This window comes from Mesoplodon bidens (genome assembly GCF_964165515.1).
Source record: "Mesoplodon bidens genome assembly, chromosome: 6".
NCBI classification, from domain to species: Eukaryota; Metazoa; Chordata; class Mammalia; order Artiodactyla; family Ziphiidae; genus Mesoplodon; species Mesoplodon bidens.
Genome location: NC_138162.1, coordinates 53,461,340 through 53,478,757, shown reverse-complemented (window position 1 = coordinate 53,478,757; position 17,418 = coordinate 53,461,340). Strand labels below are relative to the sequence as shown.

The 17,418-nt window shown below is 38.5% G+C and overlaps 2 protein-coding genes across 7 annotated transcripts in view; one reads left to right on the top strand and one right to left on the bottom strand.

Moving 5' to 3' along the window:
• PLAA (phospholipase A2 activating protein) overlaps positions 1 to 2,613 on the bottom strand; it is a 36,638-nt gene extending 34,025 nt beyond the window's left edge. The window contains exon 1 of the mRNA XM_081236633.1: positions 2,301 to 2,613. Within this exon, the coding sequence (XP_081092759.1) occupies positions 2,301 to 2,449 (149 nt within the window). The 5' untranslated portion in view covers positions 2,450 to 2,613. The remainder of the gene's footprint in view (positions 1 to 2,300) is intronic.
• Positions 2,614 to 2,744: 131 nt separating this feature from the next.
• Positions 2,745 to 17,418, top strand: part of IFT74 (intraflagellar transport 74) — an 81,333-nt gene continuing 66,659 nt past the window's right edge. The window contains exons 1-6 of one of the 6 annotated variants that reach the window (XM_081238448.1): positions 2,752 to 2,983; positions 4,816 to 5,007; positions 5,236 to 5,440; positions 9,805 to 9,943; positions 13,660 to 13,795; positions 15,958 to 16,006. In XM_081238448.1, the coding sequence (XP_081094574.1) occupies positions 9,824 to 9,943; positions 13,660 to 13,795; positions 15,958 to 16,006 (305 nt within the window). In that variant the 5' untranslated portion in view covers positions 2,752 to 2,983; positions 4,816 to 5,007; positions 5,236 to 5,440; positions 9,805 to 9,823. Of the gene's footprint in view, positions 2,984 to 4,815; positions 5,180 to 5,235; positions 5,441 to 9,804; positions 9,944 to 13,659; positions 13,796 to 15,957; positions 16,007 to 17,418 lie in introns of all 6 variants that reach the window. The other 5 variants (XR_014016207.1, XM_081238447.1, XM_081238446.1 and 2 more) reach the window with 5 other exon arrangements.

Genomic DNA, 17,418 nt, shown 5'->3' with positions numbered 1-17,418 from the left:
GAAACTAAATTAAATCCCCCCATCATTACCAGTCCACCCCAATTCAGAGCCCTATCAACAATGTACATGAGAAAATAAAAATGTTTACTACTTGGCTCCAAACATTTTACTGCACTTCATTAATTTTATTAATATACCATGAAATAAATAGAAATTGTCAGGATGTCAGCCTTGAGGACACTTTTTATCACACTAAAGGTACGGCTGAGACACTAGTTAGGATGCCTAAGAGTGACTATGAGATGCTCTACCACAGCACTTGGAAATGAGAGGAAAACAACCTTATCTCACCCATCACTCACTATGGAGCCCTGTACCTGGTACAATGCAGGCTCTCAATCAGTGTTAATTGAATACAAGATGAATTCTAAAAAACAAAACCGAAAGACAACAGGAACTAAGTGAAAAGAACCAGTTTTCAAAGAGAGGGTCATTGCAGCTCAAAGTTCGTCAAGTTCCTGTGATCCAGTGATTTAAGCTCCTGTCAACCTAACACAGTCCTACAATGTCAAAGTTTGAGGATTTAGCTGTTCAACAGAATTCAACTATTACAACAAGCATCCTTTAGCTACTCTTTACTGCAATGTTCATATCCTACTGGGCATGTGCTTCTACTGAACAAAATTTTAAATGTACAAGCTTCATCAGTAATTTGTACTCAAATACACAGAAGTTATGTATCAGTGTTACCAAGTGGTTTGGAATATCACAGAATCTTAAGCATTAGAGAAGACCTTATCTAATTCAATATAGGAGTTTCCTCTACAATATCCCTAGTTTAGTCTGTCGTATTTTGGCTGCACTACTGCAAAAACCTCTAAACAGGTCTCCTTCCACATTTATCCCTTTGTGATTCATTCTCCACCTGAAGCTAGCAGAAACTTCTCCACAGGTAAATCAAATAATGGTGTCCTCTGCTTGAAACTCTGAAGGCTTCCACCTACTAACTTCTTTCCTCAGCCCTCTTCCCAGGGCATGATCTGGCTCCCGCCAGCCTCTAAGACCTGCCCTCACCTCACAGTTCATTCCCTCCTGCACATTGGGAATTTCCTCCTCCTCAATCCAGGGCCACTGTGTTTGCTCCTCCTACGGTCTACAGTACTCTTCCAATTCAACCTTTCTGGTTCCTCACTCCCTTGACCAGCTCAAACTCAGTATCATTTAAGAAAAAAAAACCAATACCAAAAACACCTTCCTCAGAGAGGCTTCTTTCGTTAACATCGCCCTCCACTCAATTCTATATCTTATATCTATATTTGTTTTCTTCATAGTACACATGCCAACGCGTAATTATTTATTTGGTTGTTTTTTCATCCATCTTCCCTCCCAGACTGTAGGCAAGATCTATAAACACAGGAAACTTGTCTGTCCTTTTATTCTTCTTCAGGATCACAAACAAATAGGAGCCACTCAATAAACATTTATCATCTGAATTTATGGATGAAAACGTATGGTTTCAAGGAGTGAAACCTCTGATGGGAGAGTTACTACCTGAAGTAACTTACCTCAATTTTTCCCTATCTGAACTGAAATTTGTCTTCCAGGTCTTAAATTTCCTGTTACAACAACTAAATCAGGGCTAAACCCTTGAACTTGATTTGGACTGGAGCTTAACCTTCTGTTTCCTAATATTTTTCTGATTAATCTCTCTGAAAATCTTTCGAAGCCAATGGGCTTTCTCTCAAGCAAATACACTCCGCCACATCCAGAAAACATTTGAGGGGTTTCATCCCCTCCGCCCAAGTCCATCACATACCCCAGACTAAGAAAGTCTGAGTTGGACAACGTGGAGAGGGACCAAGGCAACTTTTGCAATGAAATTTTTGAGAACCTTAATTCTCAAATTTGAGGGAAGACTACAGAACAAATTCCAGGGAAAGAAGAGGACTTCCTTCAATTACACATTCCAGATGCTTTCACACGGCCTCATTAAGGAGGGTGCATCTGGCGTCAAAAGTTTTTCAAATCGAAAAGAAACACAGGAAATCATCGTCCACAAAGTGAAGCCACAAAAAATAAAAGTTCGTCCAAGGTCACTCAGTCGTTTAGTGGTCAAGTTAGGACAAGAAAGTAGGTCTCCGTTCCCCCAACCCGGTGCTCTTTCCACGTAAACCTCACTAGTTTCGTACACTGCGTGCCCAGACTGCCAGTGCTCTAAGAAATGGGAGGGAGCGTGGACCGTCGTAAAGGCCGGGAAGAGAGGAAGAGGGCAGGATAGGGCAGGGAAGGGTTACTCTCTTCCCAGACGCCGAAGGAAGCCTGCGGCACAGCCGGGTAACAGCGGGACTCGCAGCGCTCACCTGTCTGGGACCCAGAGGCGGGTGGTGCGATCTCGGGACACGGACACAAAAGCCCCCGGTGGATAGAGGCAGCATACCAGGCCCCGCACGTCCAACTCGTGGCCCGGGAGCGAACAGCTCAGCCGGTACCTGGCGGCGCCGCTCGCCATGGTCCTAGTAGGTCCGGCGCCCGGTGCCCGGGCACCGCGCGAGATTAGTCCGTCGGGGAGGCCGGGCGTGCAGCGGGAGAGGGCCTGAAGGTGAGAGGCGACGGGACCGGAAGAGCCCGAAGGCCGGTGCGGAAGGGCGGCCGGGAAGGGGCGCGCCCAGCGGGTCGAGTGACACAGCAACCCTGACATGCACACCGGAATTCGTCATCGGCGTTAGCCCACCATGACGCAGAATGTGTGCGTCCAGACTGCTGAGGCCGTTGAGGAGCCGAGGCTCGATTCCCTCATGCGCGCTGGACCGCCAGCGGAGAAAGAGATACCACCGTCCGGCCCCTCGGAGTGGGCGCCCGAATCCCGGACCTTTCCGAGCCCGCGTCCTCGCCTAGCCCCGGCTGAGCTTTTTATTGTGATGCCGGATGTGGGCCGGACTACAAATCCCACAATGCCCCGCGCCAGCGGGGCGTGAGTCGTAGGCGCGCCAATCCGGATATTTTAAATCTTAGTCCGCTGTGCTGAGGGATGTTCTGTGGCTGAGTGAGTTTGCGTCGCGTGTGGTGTTGGGGGCAGGCTTAGGCCGCCGATTTCCCCAAACCTTCTCTGAGTAGTTCCCCGAGATTTTTTTTTTTTCAGTCTCAACTTTTCTAAAGTAAAACGAGAGAGCTTGGGGCCAAGTTGGAAACAAATCACTTTCCTTGAATTCTGTGAATACTAAGCCGGGTTTTTGGCACTTTAAAAAAAAGTTTTATTTTACGTGTTAAAGATTTAAAGTTTTCTCTCAAACTGTCACATCTCTATACAAATGGCAAATGCTGGGTCTAACTTACCGTCTGAAAACACTAAGGGAGAAATGTCAGTAGCTTCTTTGTGAGACAACATACGGAATAGTTGGACAGTTAGAGGTTATAGGAGAGGAAATATCTTTTTTTCTTTCTACTCTTCTAGCAGAAAAGTTTTCTGCTGGGGCTCTAGCAAAAGACAGAGTAACAAGAGAAAAACAGGTGTTTTAACGTGTATCTCCTATATACAAGGGAGAAATTCAGAGATGAATAACTCAAACAGGTGACGAGAGCTTGGGCTTATATGGCATCTTAACAAAGGAACAATACGTTTTTACACAAGCGATAAAAGAAAAGAACTTTTCAATCTTTAGAGGCAGCAAATTATGGGAAGCCGACCATATGGGAACCTAACAGTAGTTAAAGGCTAATTAGTAAAGTTTTTATGTAGATTCTTCTGGTGCAGTCTCCAGGATGGTAAAGGTCTAAAGTTGTCTCCAATGATTAACTTTTGTCCTTCCTGGTTAAGAAGCAAGGAGGGGCACTTTTGAAATTTTATATTCTGCTTTTAAGGAAATAGCAGAATAGTAGAGAACTTTTCCTGTACCCGCTTTTCAATTGCCTTCCCCTCCAAACAATCCTTATAATACCAAAGTGGCATATTTTGGGATGGCAAATTCTACCACCCTTCACTACAGCGACCATAAGTATAACAAATGACCACTACAAATATGTTGGTCTCAAATGGAATAATTACATGAAAATGTTTTACAAACTTTGAGAACTCAATCACATGACATTATTTCATTTTGTATTGCACTGATTTTAACCTACTTGAAGGCAGGCATACAAGAGAATAAATCTGGGCATAAAAAAATGTATGCAAGGGCTTCCCTGGTGGCGCAGTGGTTGAGAGTCCGCCTGCCGATGCAGGCGACACGCGTTCGTGCCCCAGTCCGGGAAGATCCCACATGCCGTAGAGCGGCTAGGCCCGTGAGCCATGGCCGCTGAGTCTGCGCGTCCGGAGCCTGTGCTCCACAACGGGAGAGGCCACAACAGTGAGAGGCCCGCGTACCGCAGAAAAAAAAAAAAAAAAAGTATGCAAGATGGGAATAATGTGAAAACATTAAAAGTTCAATATGTATGTATGTTTAGAGCTCCCATCACATTTTTTTTTGAACTCCCATCATATTTAAGCTGTCTATAGGAAGACTGGAAAAAAAACAAACTGCAAGTTACTTTTATTAGAGAAAAAGGATTTCAGACGACGTAATTCTCATTTTTTAAAAACCACGTTTAAAAACCATTTGATTTTAAAATAATTATTTTAAGACAACTTTGCTTTTAATTCAGCCCTCCTCACAAAATAACTCTGAAAGGAAGCCTAAAGGTATAAAGCTTTCAATGAAATGAAACATGGTACCAGAATCGCATCAATACTTAATGCTGTATCGTGTATGTTGTGTTCCTTCCTTCTACCAGGAAGGAAACTACTACTTATGAGAAACAAAAAGACTGTACAATGAATGCTGCCTACCACGGAATAACTTCAAATAATTCTTATTACTCGCCGTTTTCCCTGTCCTCCAGAGGTATCGAGGTAACAAAACTCAGTCCTCAAACCTCGCGAGAGCATTTCACTCTCGCTTCACTGAGCGAAGGCCGAGGATTGGCCAATCAGGAGGAGGGGGCCTCACCGCGACCAGCCCCCGTTGCCGGGAGACGCGAAGGCACGCGGCCACTAGGGGTGAGGCCTTGAGGGCCCAGGAAAGCTGCGCGCAGGTGAGCGGGGCGTCTCGGGTGAGCTAACGGGTTCGCGGGCCCGACTGGAGGGCTACGCGGTGGTGGAGGGCTCGGAAAGAAGTGCGAGTGCCCTTGAGTCGTGCGACTTCGCTCCTTCCGCGCCCCGCAGCGGAGCGACCTCCCTCCTTCCGCGCCCTCAGCGCCGGCGGAGGTGAGAAATCCCGGGTCCAAACTCTCCCTCTTTGCCTCCCTTGCCGATTATTTTAGCCTTGGAGATGCTGATGCGCTTCAAACAGAATAAATCCGGCTCTTAGGTGTTCTCCTCCGCCAAGGAAGTCCCATTTCTAGGCCGGCAGAGCGTGAGGAGAGACCTCAAACAGTCCCCTGAGGAGACCTGCCAAGGCGAGACCAGAGGGAACGATTCGAGCGCCTCAGAGAGAAAGTTCACTGTGGGCTGAAGGATTTACTCGAAGTAATAATAGATTTCTGTCTGTTGGTCAGAGCGGAAGGGACTTAGCAACTTTCCACTTCTTCATATATGTTAAAATGGTTGATTTGGGGAGGATAATGATTGTAATAATTAGGAGCCAGAGGTTTCATGTGAAGCATCTGGAATCATCACAACGGCTGTGCAAGCTAGAGCTCGCTGCCACACTGCAGATGAGGAAACACGTCCAGAGGGGATAATGTGTGGTAACTGACGGAGCTCCGTTAGCATCCCTAAACTTTCTGGAACCTCTCTGGTTGTGTGAATAACCCCAGCGATTGTGTGAACATTTGAATGACTAACCCCGGAGTTAGTGGCATATTTGTTACCAGTGCCCCTCCCTTTTATTTTACCCGGTGGACCTGACCTAATGCTAACTAAACTTCTTCCACGATAGTAAAGCAGTGGCAAAGAAAATCAGGTGGAAATTCTATATATCGTACATTTAATTAAAGTTCCTCAGGAAAGCTGGATTAACACTGACTAATTCTTCTGGAAACAGGTTTATCGTATTAGCTTTCTCTGGGAGAAACCGTTTTGACCACAGACCTTGTCTGCCTTTCAAAAAGTTGTTTCATGAAACTCACTTTTCTATTTGCAATAATAATAGTAGTAATTTTACTACTTTGTCCGAAGAGTTCAAAACGGCAAGAAAATAGAATCACGGAGCTAGCTGGAATGGGAAGGTTGTAAGTTTGGCGTGAACATATTAAATATAAAGTGATAATGGGATATCTGAATAGAAATTCCCAATAAACAGTTGAAAACTTAGAATTGGTGCCCAGTTTAAAGGACAGAACAGGAGATACTGATTTATAATCAGTATCTAGTTCAAGTTATAAGAGTAATCAGCCTAGTTCAAGTTATAAGAAAAGGATGAAATATTATGGAGAGACGAGAAGTAATCCAAGGGCTGAACATGAATGATGCTAAGGAAAGCCAGGGAAGAAGTACTGGGCATGGGCTATAGAAACTGAGAAACCATTTTAGTTTGAGAAATGATTTGTTTCCTTTTTAATAATTTAGTAAATTTTTGTAACTGGCAACGCCTTCATGTGGGAAGAAATTCCGACGGTACAAAAGAACAGAAAGTTTTTGCCTGACCCTGAGATATATGCTGGGGATATAAAGATGAATAGGATCCAGCTCTTGCCTTCAAGGTAGAGAAATACTTAAGCAGATTATTTCAATTGGTGTGATAGGTCCTGGGATAGAGATGTGTATGGATCCATCATAGCATTTAGGTCAGCCCTGTAAATTCAAATTGAAGAAGGTGGGGGTGGTTATGGTCTGGTTGGTGAAGGATTCCTAGGGAGGATAACAGGCAAGATGTGTGTTATGCAAGGGGACCACTCAGGAGGCCAGTATAATAATCCACTTGAGTCCATGAGGCCATGAACAGTACTGTAGGAATGGAGAGGAAGTTAGATTTTAAACATTTAGGCATAAAATCAGTAGTATTATTTCATTAGCTATGGGAAATGAGGGAGAGGGAGAAATCAAGGACTACGTTTCTGACTTGTGTGGCTAGGAGCTGTACCAAGAGGAAGAGCAAATCTGGGGGAGATGACAATGAGTTTACATTTAGATATATTTATTTTGAAACACTGATGATATATTGAAGTGGAAATGTCAAGTAATTATTTGGATATAAACACCTTGGAGTGTGAGAAGTCAGGACTGGAGATACGGTGTTGTGAGTCATTAGCTGATTAATTGTTAAAACCCTGAGTGTAGATGAGGTGGCACAATGAGAGCTTAAAGAGAAAAAAGAAAAATAGACTGTGGATGATATCTTGAGAAATGCTGCTAATAAAGGCAGGGAGAATAAGATGGAGACTGAAAAAGGAGAAACAGAGGAGGGGAGTGTCACGGAGATGGTTTCATGTAGGAGTGGACACCCGTAACAGAGATGACATTTACATTCCTAGCTGCATTGGCAGGAACCATTTGAATGGAATAGTAGGAATCCAGGAGATAGAGGAAGTGGAAAAAGTAGAGAATAATGAATATAAGCTGTTTTTTTAGAGTTTCCCTGTGTAGAAAAAGGACATATAAGACTGTATTAAAGGTGGTTTCAGGATCAAGAAATTAGTTTTTAAGGTTAGGAAAGAATGGAACATGATAACAGACTGAAAGAAAGGAGAAAGTTTAAAGACATACGTAAGAGCTGGATAATGCTCCAAAGGAAATTGGGGCAGGGGTGAGGGAGAAGGAGGTTGGCAAGGAGAGGGAAGCTAATGTCCCAGAGGTATGGGATCAAGAGGATAAATCAGAATAGAGACTGATCTTGAATGAGAGAAAGGATGGCTATTGAGATTGGAGGTCAGGGTGGATATAGGTAAGTTTATGTGCTCCAAATGTGATAGATTACATGTCTTAATTTTCTCAATTATGAAATTGAGTCATCTGCTGAGAGTGGCAGGAACAGACTTAATTAGAAAAGTGGTTAAGAATTGGAATCATCAAGGACAGAGTAGCTTATAAAGGATAAATAAAATAATTTCTGAGATGAGGGTCCATCTGAATTTGGTTACTATGGCTTTGCAGTTCTCCAGTCTGTATAGTCTTGGGATTTCCATCAACAGTGTTCAGCAGTCCAGGTTGAATGTAGAGAATGGTTTCTGATTTTTCCAGAGGGTTGAAGAAGAGTTCGAGGATGCAAATTTGTTGATGGTGCTCATGAGACAGTAATTTAATATTGAGAAGGAAAGGAGTCCTTGAAACTGACCTCCTCAAGGTCACTAATGGTTTCTTGGATGGGGATTCCAATGGACATTTCAGTATTCATCTTACTTGAATTCCCAGCAGAAAATGGCATTGACCACTCCTGCCTTTTCTTGGCATCTCTGACACATACTCCTGGTTTTTTATTTGCTTTCTGAGTCTTCGTTTTCAGTCTCTTATACTAGTTTCTCCTCTTCTGTGCAATCTCTAGGTATTGACATTCCTGAGGCCAGAGTCTTGGGCACTCTTTTTCTCCATATTCTCTCTCTAGTTCTTTCTCCATATTCTCTCTCTCAGTATCTTTAAAACTCTTTTGAACATGACCTATAATAGGACATATATTTTACATTATAGACCAGTATACACATATGTGTAAATTTGTATAAATATAACTGAAAAAAAATTAATGAAACAGTACTCTTCCTATGTGCAGTGAACTCTCTTGTATTTTCTGTTTTATTTCATATTTAAGCCATATTGGTTATAACCTGCTAAATTGTTTTCATAAGCTACTAATAGGTTGTGACCCATAATTTTAAAATGCTATTTTAAATTATTAGCCAAAACTTTAAATAATAATATATTCTGATGAGTAAAGGAGGGGGCTGGTAAACTGGGAGAGAATGAGTGAATAAAGGAAATAGTTTAAGGGGAGGTATAGTGAGAATAAAGGTGAGAAAAAAGAAGGAGAGGAAATTAAGGCCAGAGAATAAAGTATTTCAATGAAGATATTTGAGATGAAGCAATTCCAGATGATGACAAGCTCCATCTCTGGCCATGGCTATGAATAGAGTGACTAAAATAGAGTTGAAATGATTACTGAAATTTAGGTCAGGGAACTGTGAAGCTAGAATGTTACATATTGAATCCAGTATCCATATGGAAGTCATCCAGGGTGTTGGTGGTACTGGAATAGAGGACTGTGAACAAAAGACTTTAGTAAACATGGAGAGATTAGGAGGTCCCTAGATAAAAGCAACCAAGAAAGATCCAACGCAATATATTTGCATTATTTGGTCCTCAAGGGAAGAGAATCCTGTTTAGTTTTTAAAAACTTGGAAGAATAATGTTTTGACAGTGACATTGTGGAGCAAGGAGAGTGCGATGTACTCCTTTGCTTTGGAATTGTGGGACAGGAAGCTAAAACAGCCTTCACTACCAAAAGCATTTTCAGGAGAAGATGGGAACCTGTTAAGGCAAAGTGTAAAAGGAACTATTTATAATAGGATTGAGAATATAAAGGAGTATATTATAGACCAGAAATCACAGAGAAAATATCGTCAGAGAAGAATGATACTGGTTTTGCTGGGAGAGAGAAGGCTTACTAGAGTATGGGATGAGAGTCCAAGAGAGAAAGATATCTAGAGGGGCTTGCATTTTGATAAGATAACAGGGAAATGAGGAGGGCATGTTGTAATACATGATTTCATGGTTCTAAATCGAACATTAATGTCAAATCTGAACAGAATTAACGCAAGCTCAACCTTGTACGTAGTGATACCTGGAATGGCAATTTGCAAGAAAAGTCATCATGGATTAAATGTTTGAAGGAAGGGTATGCAGGTCACTACTATCTTGCTACAGAAGATACCAAAGGAGACCTATTCCTTGTTTCCAAACAGTGGTTAAAGTGAGCAAGCAATGGCCAGTAATCACAAACCTTCAGCAGCTCGCCCTGTTTCTCGAGGTGGGATTGGATTGACAGGAAGGCCTCCTTCTGGAATACGGCCCCCATCAGGAAATATTCGAGTGGCAACTGGAGTAAGTTTAAAACAAATAATTGAATTATTATGCGTATATCCTGGTAGAATTTGGGAAGCTTGTCTATAATAAGAGATTCTTCTTTGTTTTTCTTTATAAAGAAAACATACTATTATATAAGTATGTTTTTTGGAAAACATCTAGAAGTATAAATGTGGGAGAATGTTTGAAAGACACTGTTAAGAGAAAGAGGCCTGCTCATGCTGATATTCAAATTTATTTTAAAGCTACAATAATTTAAGTGATATAGTGTATTGGTGCCAAAACCAAGTGAAATGGAAAAGACCAGAAATGGAATCAGGCATGTAAGAATTTAATTAATGATTAAAGTGGCATTTCAAATTAGTTGGAAAAACATGGAGTATTCAGTAGTGCACTCAAATAACTGGTAAACCATTTGTTTTAAAAAAACCAAATGTTTTAAAAAAATCCCTCCCTCACACAGAATTCTATATATTTTAGAAATTTTATATTTAAAAAATGAAACCATAAATGTATTAGAGGAAAATATAGGTAAGTATTTTGTATAAACTTGGCGTAGGCTAGGCCTTTGTAAAAATAACAGGAAATATCGAGTACTGAAAGGGAAAGTTTTTTTTTTTTTCTCGGTACGCAGGCCTCTCACTGCTGTGGCCTCTCCCGTTGCGGAGCACAGGCTCCGGACGCGCAGGCTCAGCGGCCGTGACTCACGGGCCCAACCGCTCTGCGGCATGTGGGATCTTCCCAGACCCGGACACGAACCGGTGTCCCTTGCATCGGCAGGCGGACTCTCAACCACTGCGCCACCAGGGAAGCCCGGAAAGTGTTTTTATATTTATATATTTGAATTTACAGAAATTGAAAACACCATAAAAAGGTTAAAAGAAAAATGACAAACTGGTTAAAAAAAAAGTATTTGCAACATATATGTCATGCATAGAGTTCAGACTCTTAAAATGAAAAAGGAAAGTTTACTCATTTGTAAAAGCTCTTTCTGTATTAAAGCTATAAATCCTATGTCCAATCAAAATTCCTTGAGATTTCTCTTGGGGTAGGGGAAGTAATATCATTGTAACACTATTCTAACATTCACCTAGAATGGTACAAAGGCAAAAATAAGAAAAAGTACAATACTCTAATATAAAAATATAAGTAATAAGTAAAACAGTGTTCTGGTTGCTACAGCAGCCTAGAAATAAACTCTAGTAAATGTTAAGAGCTTAATGTAAGATAGAGAGTGTCATAAATCAGTGAATCAGTAAGAGAAACACACCACATTAGAAAGAATTGGTAAACTTTATAAGCTGATAATTCTAACCAGAATAATATCCTGTAAGGATATTTATTACATTTTCATTATAAGTATAATAGTGAAAATTTGAGAACAGCCTAAATGGCCTTACAACAGGTTAATCTTAAATAAATTATGATATGTCTGTCCCTATAATCGGCTATTAAGTAGCCTTTAAAAATTATTTTCAAAAAAAATTCAGGAAATAATATATCTTTATAGTACAGTATTAAGTGAAAAAAGCAGTGTGGTGTCAGTTTAACATAAAGCTATATATATATTTACATTTACATAGAAAGAAAGTGAATACACCAAAATATTCATAGTTATTTCTCTGATGCTCACAAGAGATGGTTTTGCCTATCTCAAGGTGCCTGTGAGGTACTCAAGGTTGGACGGTAGACTAATTGCAAACTAGAGATAATGCTGGGTCCTGTGTTTAAATCATAAGAAGAGCAGCAATGTTTGGAGGGAATAATTTTGTTAAAGTTAGGTTTTCTTAAAGTTTTAAGATTTTTCTAGAGTTTTAGGTAATATTATCAACATCATCAACAACTTATACTGAAATGATTTTTCTAAAGTCTTCATATATATGGTACTGAGCTAGGGTATCTTTTTCTATTATTCTAATAGTAAGAATTTATGCTTGTTAAATATTTATAAAAGGAATCTGAAATATATTGGCCACCTACTGTTTGCCAGGTGCTTTAACTAATTTTTGCAATTACTAAAATAGTAATGCTTGTTGTAAAACATGCAAAGGAAAAGTGTCAGAGTTCCCTCCTTCTACCTTAGGTATAACCATTGTCTAAGGTGTGATGTGTATCCTTCTAGACCTTTTTCTATCCATTTACAAACACTAACACACATCCATATATAATTGTATGGTTTTAGTATTTTCCAAAATGAGGACAGTGCTATATGTATACATTGTTATTTATCTTGTCCTTTTCTTTCAATAATGTATTGTAAATATATTTCTGTGTGAATACATGAATATCTACTACATTCTTTTTAATGTGTGCAGTTTTTTGGGTTTTTTTTGTGGTACGCGGGCCTCTCACTGCTGTGGCCTCTCCCGTTGAGGAGCACAGGCTCAGGACGCGCAGGCTCAGCGGCCATGGCTCACGGGCCCAGCCGCTCTGCGGCATGTAGGATCTTCCCCGACCGGGGCACGAACGCGTGTCGCCTGCATCGGCAGGCGGACTGTCAACCACTGCGCCACCAGGGAAGCCCTGTGCAGTTTTAATTTATGCTTTCTTCTCTATACTTTCATCTGGTAAATTTTTTTAAAGTGATATAGTTATTTGAGTGGCTGTCATAATTATGCTTGCATAGAGCCAAAGAGGAAATTATTCAGAAGGTTTATCCAAGGAGAGATTTAGCATTCTTTCCCAAAGATGACTCAGATAATCCTGAACTCATTTCACTTGAATTTGTCGTTGACAGTATTCCTGTATACAATGTATTCTTTGAAATGTGTTACTGTTCCTGGCCCCCATACTCAAATTAATTACCAAGTACTTTTCAGAGTCACTTGAGAACTATGTTAGCTGATAGAATTTGAGGCTACCAGCTAAAGGAATTAAAAACAATCAAAATCAACCAGAATGGTTGTATCTAACCTCTATCTAAAATTTCTACTACATATTTAAATCTACTACTTTATTCTTTGGCAGAGAGTGAGAAAAAAGAAAAGAGAGAAAGGAAGATAAACAAAAGAAGGATATCTTGGAACAGTTTCCGGCTGTCCTTTATACCTTCCCATGCCTGTACATACCATATGAACTGACAAGAAGGGAGTCTTTTGACCTTTCCTCAGGATGTATAACATTACATTAGATTCTGCAGACCTGAAGTAGAGAATCATGTAGAGTAACAATATGAATGCTTGCTGAATGATGGAAACTCTTTAATACTTATATGGCTATCTTGTGATGTAATTATATCTTTTTTTCCTCAAGATGAAAATTTCTTTATTTTTTTCTGATTTTAATGGTAATATATACTTACTGTAATAATGTTGAAAATATGAAATTATATAAAACATAAAATAAAAATGAACTATTATATTATTATATAGGGATAAACTTTGTTACTATTTTTTAATGTAATCCTCCAGACTTTATTTTACAAAAATGGAATTATAACCATTTCCTATGGTTAAATAAGAACAAATAGGTGGACACTTTGCTCCTTTCCAGTTTGGGAGTACTATAAATACATCTACAAATAGAATTTTAAATTTTAAAGAAATGTATTATTTAATTATCATAGAATTTTAGATGTTAATTTTATTTAATATTTCAGCCATTTAAAATGTAAGGAAAATTTTACAAATTATATAGAATCTTAGGTTTTTTTAATATTCTCTTTGCAGTCTTAACAATATTAGAGGCACAGTCTTTTTCTTGTTTATTAAAACTGAATCTTGTTTGTCATTTAGATGCCACCTGGAACAGCAAGACTGGGCTCTCGTGGTGGTCCCATAGGGACAGTAGGGGTTCTGTCCTCTCAAATCAAAGTTGCTGATCGTCCTGTGACACAACAAGGTTTGAGTGGAATGAAAACTGGGATGAAAGGTATCTATTTTAAGAAGAGTATATTTTGTACAAGTATTACAGTATCATATTACTAAATCAGAATTGTAGACTGAAGGAGGCTATTTTACTCAATTCTTATTCCTTGATCCACAGAATTGTAAGGGTTAAATAAAAGAGTGAATGTGAAAATTCATTGTGAACTAGGGAGTTATATACATATACTAGCTATTTTAATCTTCATTTTTCTTAACATAAAAATTTGCTATAACTTTTCCTAAATTGAAGTGTAGTTGATTTACAATATCATGTTAATTTCAGGTGTACAGCATAGTGTTATATATACATCAGTTATATATACATATATATGTATATATATACTCCTTTTCAGATTCTTTTCCCTTATAGGTTATTACAAAATATTGAGTATAGTTTCTTGTGCTATACAGTAGGTTCTTGTTGGTAAACTTTGCTATAACTTGAAGAAATGTGAAATAATTTGAAGAAAAGAAAAGCTCAGGAATAAAAATTAGATTTCTAGTACTATATAGAAATATTCTGAAATACTTTTTTCTTTTTTTTTGGTTTCTATACCAAAATGACACTGGTAAGGTATTTGTGTATTTATGAGTAGTGAGTCAAGAAGTGTTACTTTGGGTAATAATATTCCATTATAATGCTTAAGTAAGGAAGTAAGGCTAACACATAGATTTATACTATATCTCTCATTATGCCTCTCTGTGTTTAGAAAGGCATAATAATAACACTATAATATATATATAATTCAAAGCATGGTAAACTGTTTTATAATGAGTTTTTTATTTTCTGTATTGTGCAAATGACTTCTCAGGGATGAAGTTACTCTACTGGTACAAAATTAATTAGAAGATGTCATACTACCTTCTGTAATACAGTATATCATGCCTTTCAGGAGACTTAAATTTTCTTACTTGTATTATAATACCCTTAGCTCACTAAATATTAAAAACCAATTGATTACTGGACTTCCCTGGTGGTCCAGTGGTTAAGACTCCATGCTTCTGATGTATGGGGCGTGGGTCCAATCCCTGGTTGGGGAATAAGATCCTACAAGCTGTGTGGCGTGGCCAAAAGATGAAAAAAAAAACCAGTTGATTATTTAGAAATGCTTGCTTAATAATTATCAATACTGTGAAGGAAAATGAGTCAAAATTTTTTAGTTGTTTAGTCTTTAAAAATGTCTTCATAGAAGCATTTATATATTACTTATTTAAAAACGGGTAGAAACATACTACAGTTCTATAGAGAATTCATCAAATTTTATTACTGTATTAATTTCTGCTTTAAAACAGATTCAGTATCATTTAAGATAGTCATTTTCTACTGCAAAGCCTTGTGCGAAAGAGTTCTGATTGTTACCATCATGCACCACTATCTGCTGTGACTTTTGCTCTTACCTGTTCCAGTTTCTCATTTCCCATTCTAGTGAGACATTCTTTCCCTCTTCTCAGCATAGACCTCAGTCAGTAAGTACTCCCTAGCCATTTCTCTCATGCCTTCCAGGGCACTTCACCTCTCTCAAAGTTTGGGACATTTAACCTAGGAATACTTTTTTTAGTCCTACTGAAATGTAAGATTATGTTTCTTTCTAAAAAGTCTCTGAAAAAATTATGTAAAATTATAATATCTTGCCTACATTGAGAAATTTGTAGTCTAAATCTGCACTGTCCATTATGATAGCCAATAGCTATATGTGGCTATTTAAATTTAAATTAATTAAAATTAGGTAAAATAAAAATTCACTTCCCAGCAGCACCAGCCATATTTCAAGTGGTCAGTATTCCCATGCAGCTACTTTATTGGACAGTGCTGCTATAGAATATTTCCATTGTTGCAGAAAGTTCTTTTGGTTAGCCCTGTTCTAGACCCCCTTAGACCCAGTTTCCATTCAGCCAACCTGACCTGTAGAGTCCACTGTTTTTGTTTTTTTTGAGTCCACTGTCCTAACACTCTTTGTGGTCTTAATTCAAGCTTCCATTATGTCATGATGCTAAGATATTAGTTCTCTTTTCTATTTCAGTGCTTCTTCCTTATTTTCAGATTTACTGGGGCATTTGTGAGCACTATTAGAGAACTGTTGAGTCTAATTCTGGTTGTGCTTTGGATTTGCTATTTTGGTGGCATTTTCAAACTGAACACTAATACTTAAAAAAAATGTTTTTTAGGTCCCCAGAGGCAAATTTTAGACAAATCTTATTATCTTGGGCTTCTTCGGTATGTTAAATACTTTTTTTTCTATGCATGATCATGAAGTTTTAACTACGGTACTTATTAAGATAATTAGATTGTAAAGCAAATATACTCCAATAAAGAGGAAAAAAAGATAATTAGGTGTCTGTTAATTCCTAAGAATTTTGTATTCTAACATCATTTTTGGTTAATTTAGCTGTAAATAGATGTCATCACAAAATGTGGTGATACAGTTAGGCTGAGGTTTTAAATTTTATGTATTTGAATGTATGTGAACTATATATTTCAAGTTCACTCTTTTTCATTTAATAATAATAATCTTTTATGCTTCTTTCACTAGTTATTCTGAAATATATTATTCATACATATATGTATTAATGATAAAATATATATGCTTATTTATAATATATTTAGTACAGAGTTTTAAGTAAGTATGTATTTGGTCAGTTGCTATAAATGTGGCCTAATTTTAATTAATTCATAAGCTTTGTTATATATCTGTAAGTATGCAGCTCTAAATTAAGAACTCTTTTCCCTTTCTATACCTACCTTTTTCTCTGCTCAGGTGTCCTACTTTCTTATCTCCATTTTTCCATTACACTTTGTTTTCTTGTTGGCTCATCCTCTATATCTTCTTTCTCTCTGACTTGCATTCCATTTAATGCATCCTTCTATCTTGTCCTGAAAGCTCTGTTTTCTTTCTTAGTCCTTCTTAATTCTTTTGTTGTTCAATTACCTGAATCCTTTTGATTCTCAAACTCCAGAAGGCAATAGGAGAAGGGTAGGTTTTCTCCATCTGTCCTCAAAGTTGACATCAGTAAGAAAGATAGTGAGGCCATCAGTTGAATAGCATCTTTTGATATCCAGCCACTTTTCAATCAAAAGAAGGGAAGGTGATAGAGCTGTTTCTCATCATTGCATTGCCTCTCCTCTCCAGGATTTGTGCTTCTGTATTAAAAAATTGTTTTACCTATTTGTGTAGTTGACTGTAGAGCAGTGGTTCTCAGTTGGCAGTGATTTTGCCCCCCAAGGAACATTTGGCAATTTTTAGACACAGTTTTAGTTGTCATAATTAGGTTTGGGGGGTGTGCCACTGGCATCCAGACCAGAGATGCTGTTAAACATCCTACAGTGCACAGAATACCACCCCCCTACCAAAGTATTATTCAAAGACCTAAAATGTCAATAGTGCTGCTCTTGAGAAACCCTGTCCTAGAGGGTAGCAAGAGCTCTAAGGGTGACAATTAGGTATCTACTTCTGTCTTAGATTGTACCAGTTTGCCCAGGTTTCCATTCCAGTACTGTTTCATCTTTTTTAATAAATAGAGAACCTATATCAGTTTATCAGTTGGGATATACCTCCTTAATCAAATAAGTCACTTAAATTGTTTTTCTAGTGAAATTTCACAAAACCATTTATATTATTGTTACACATT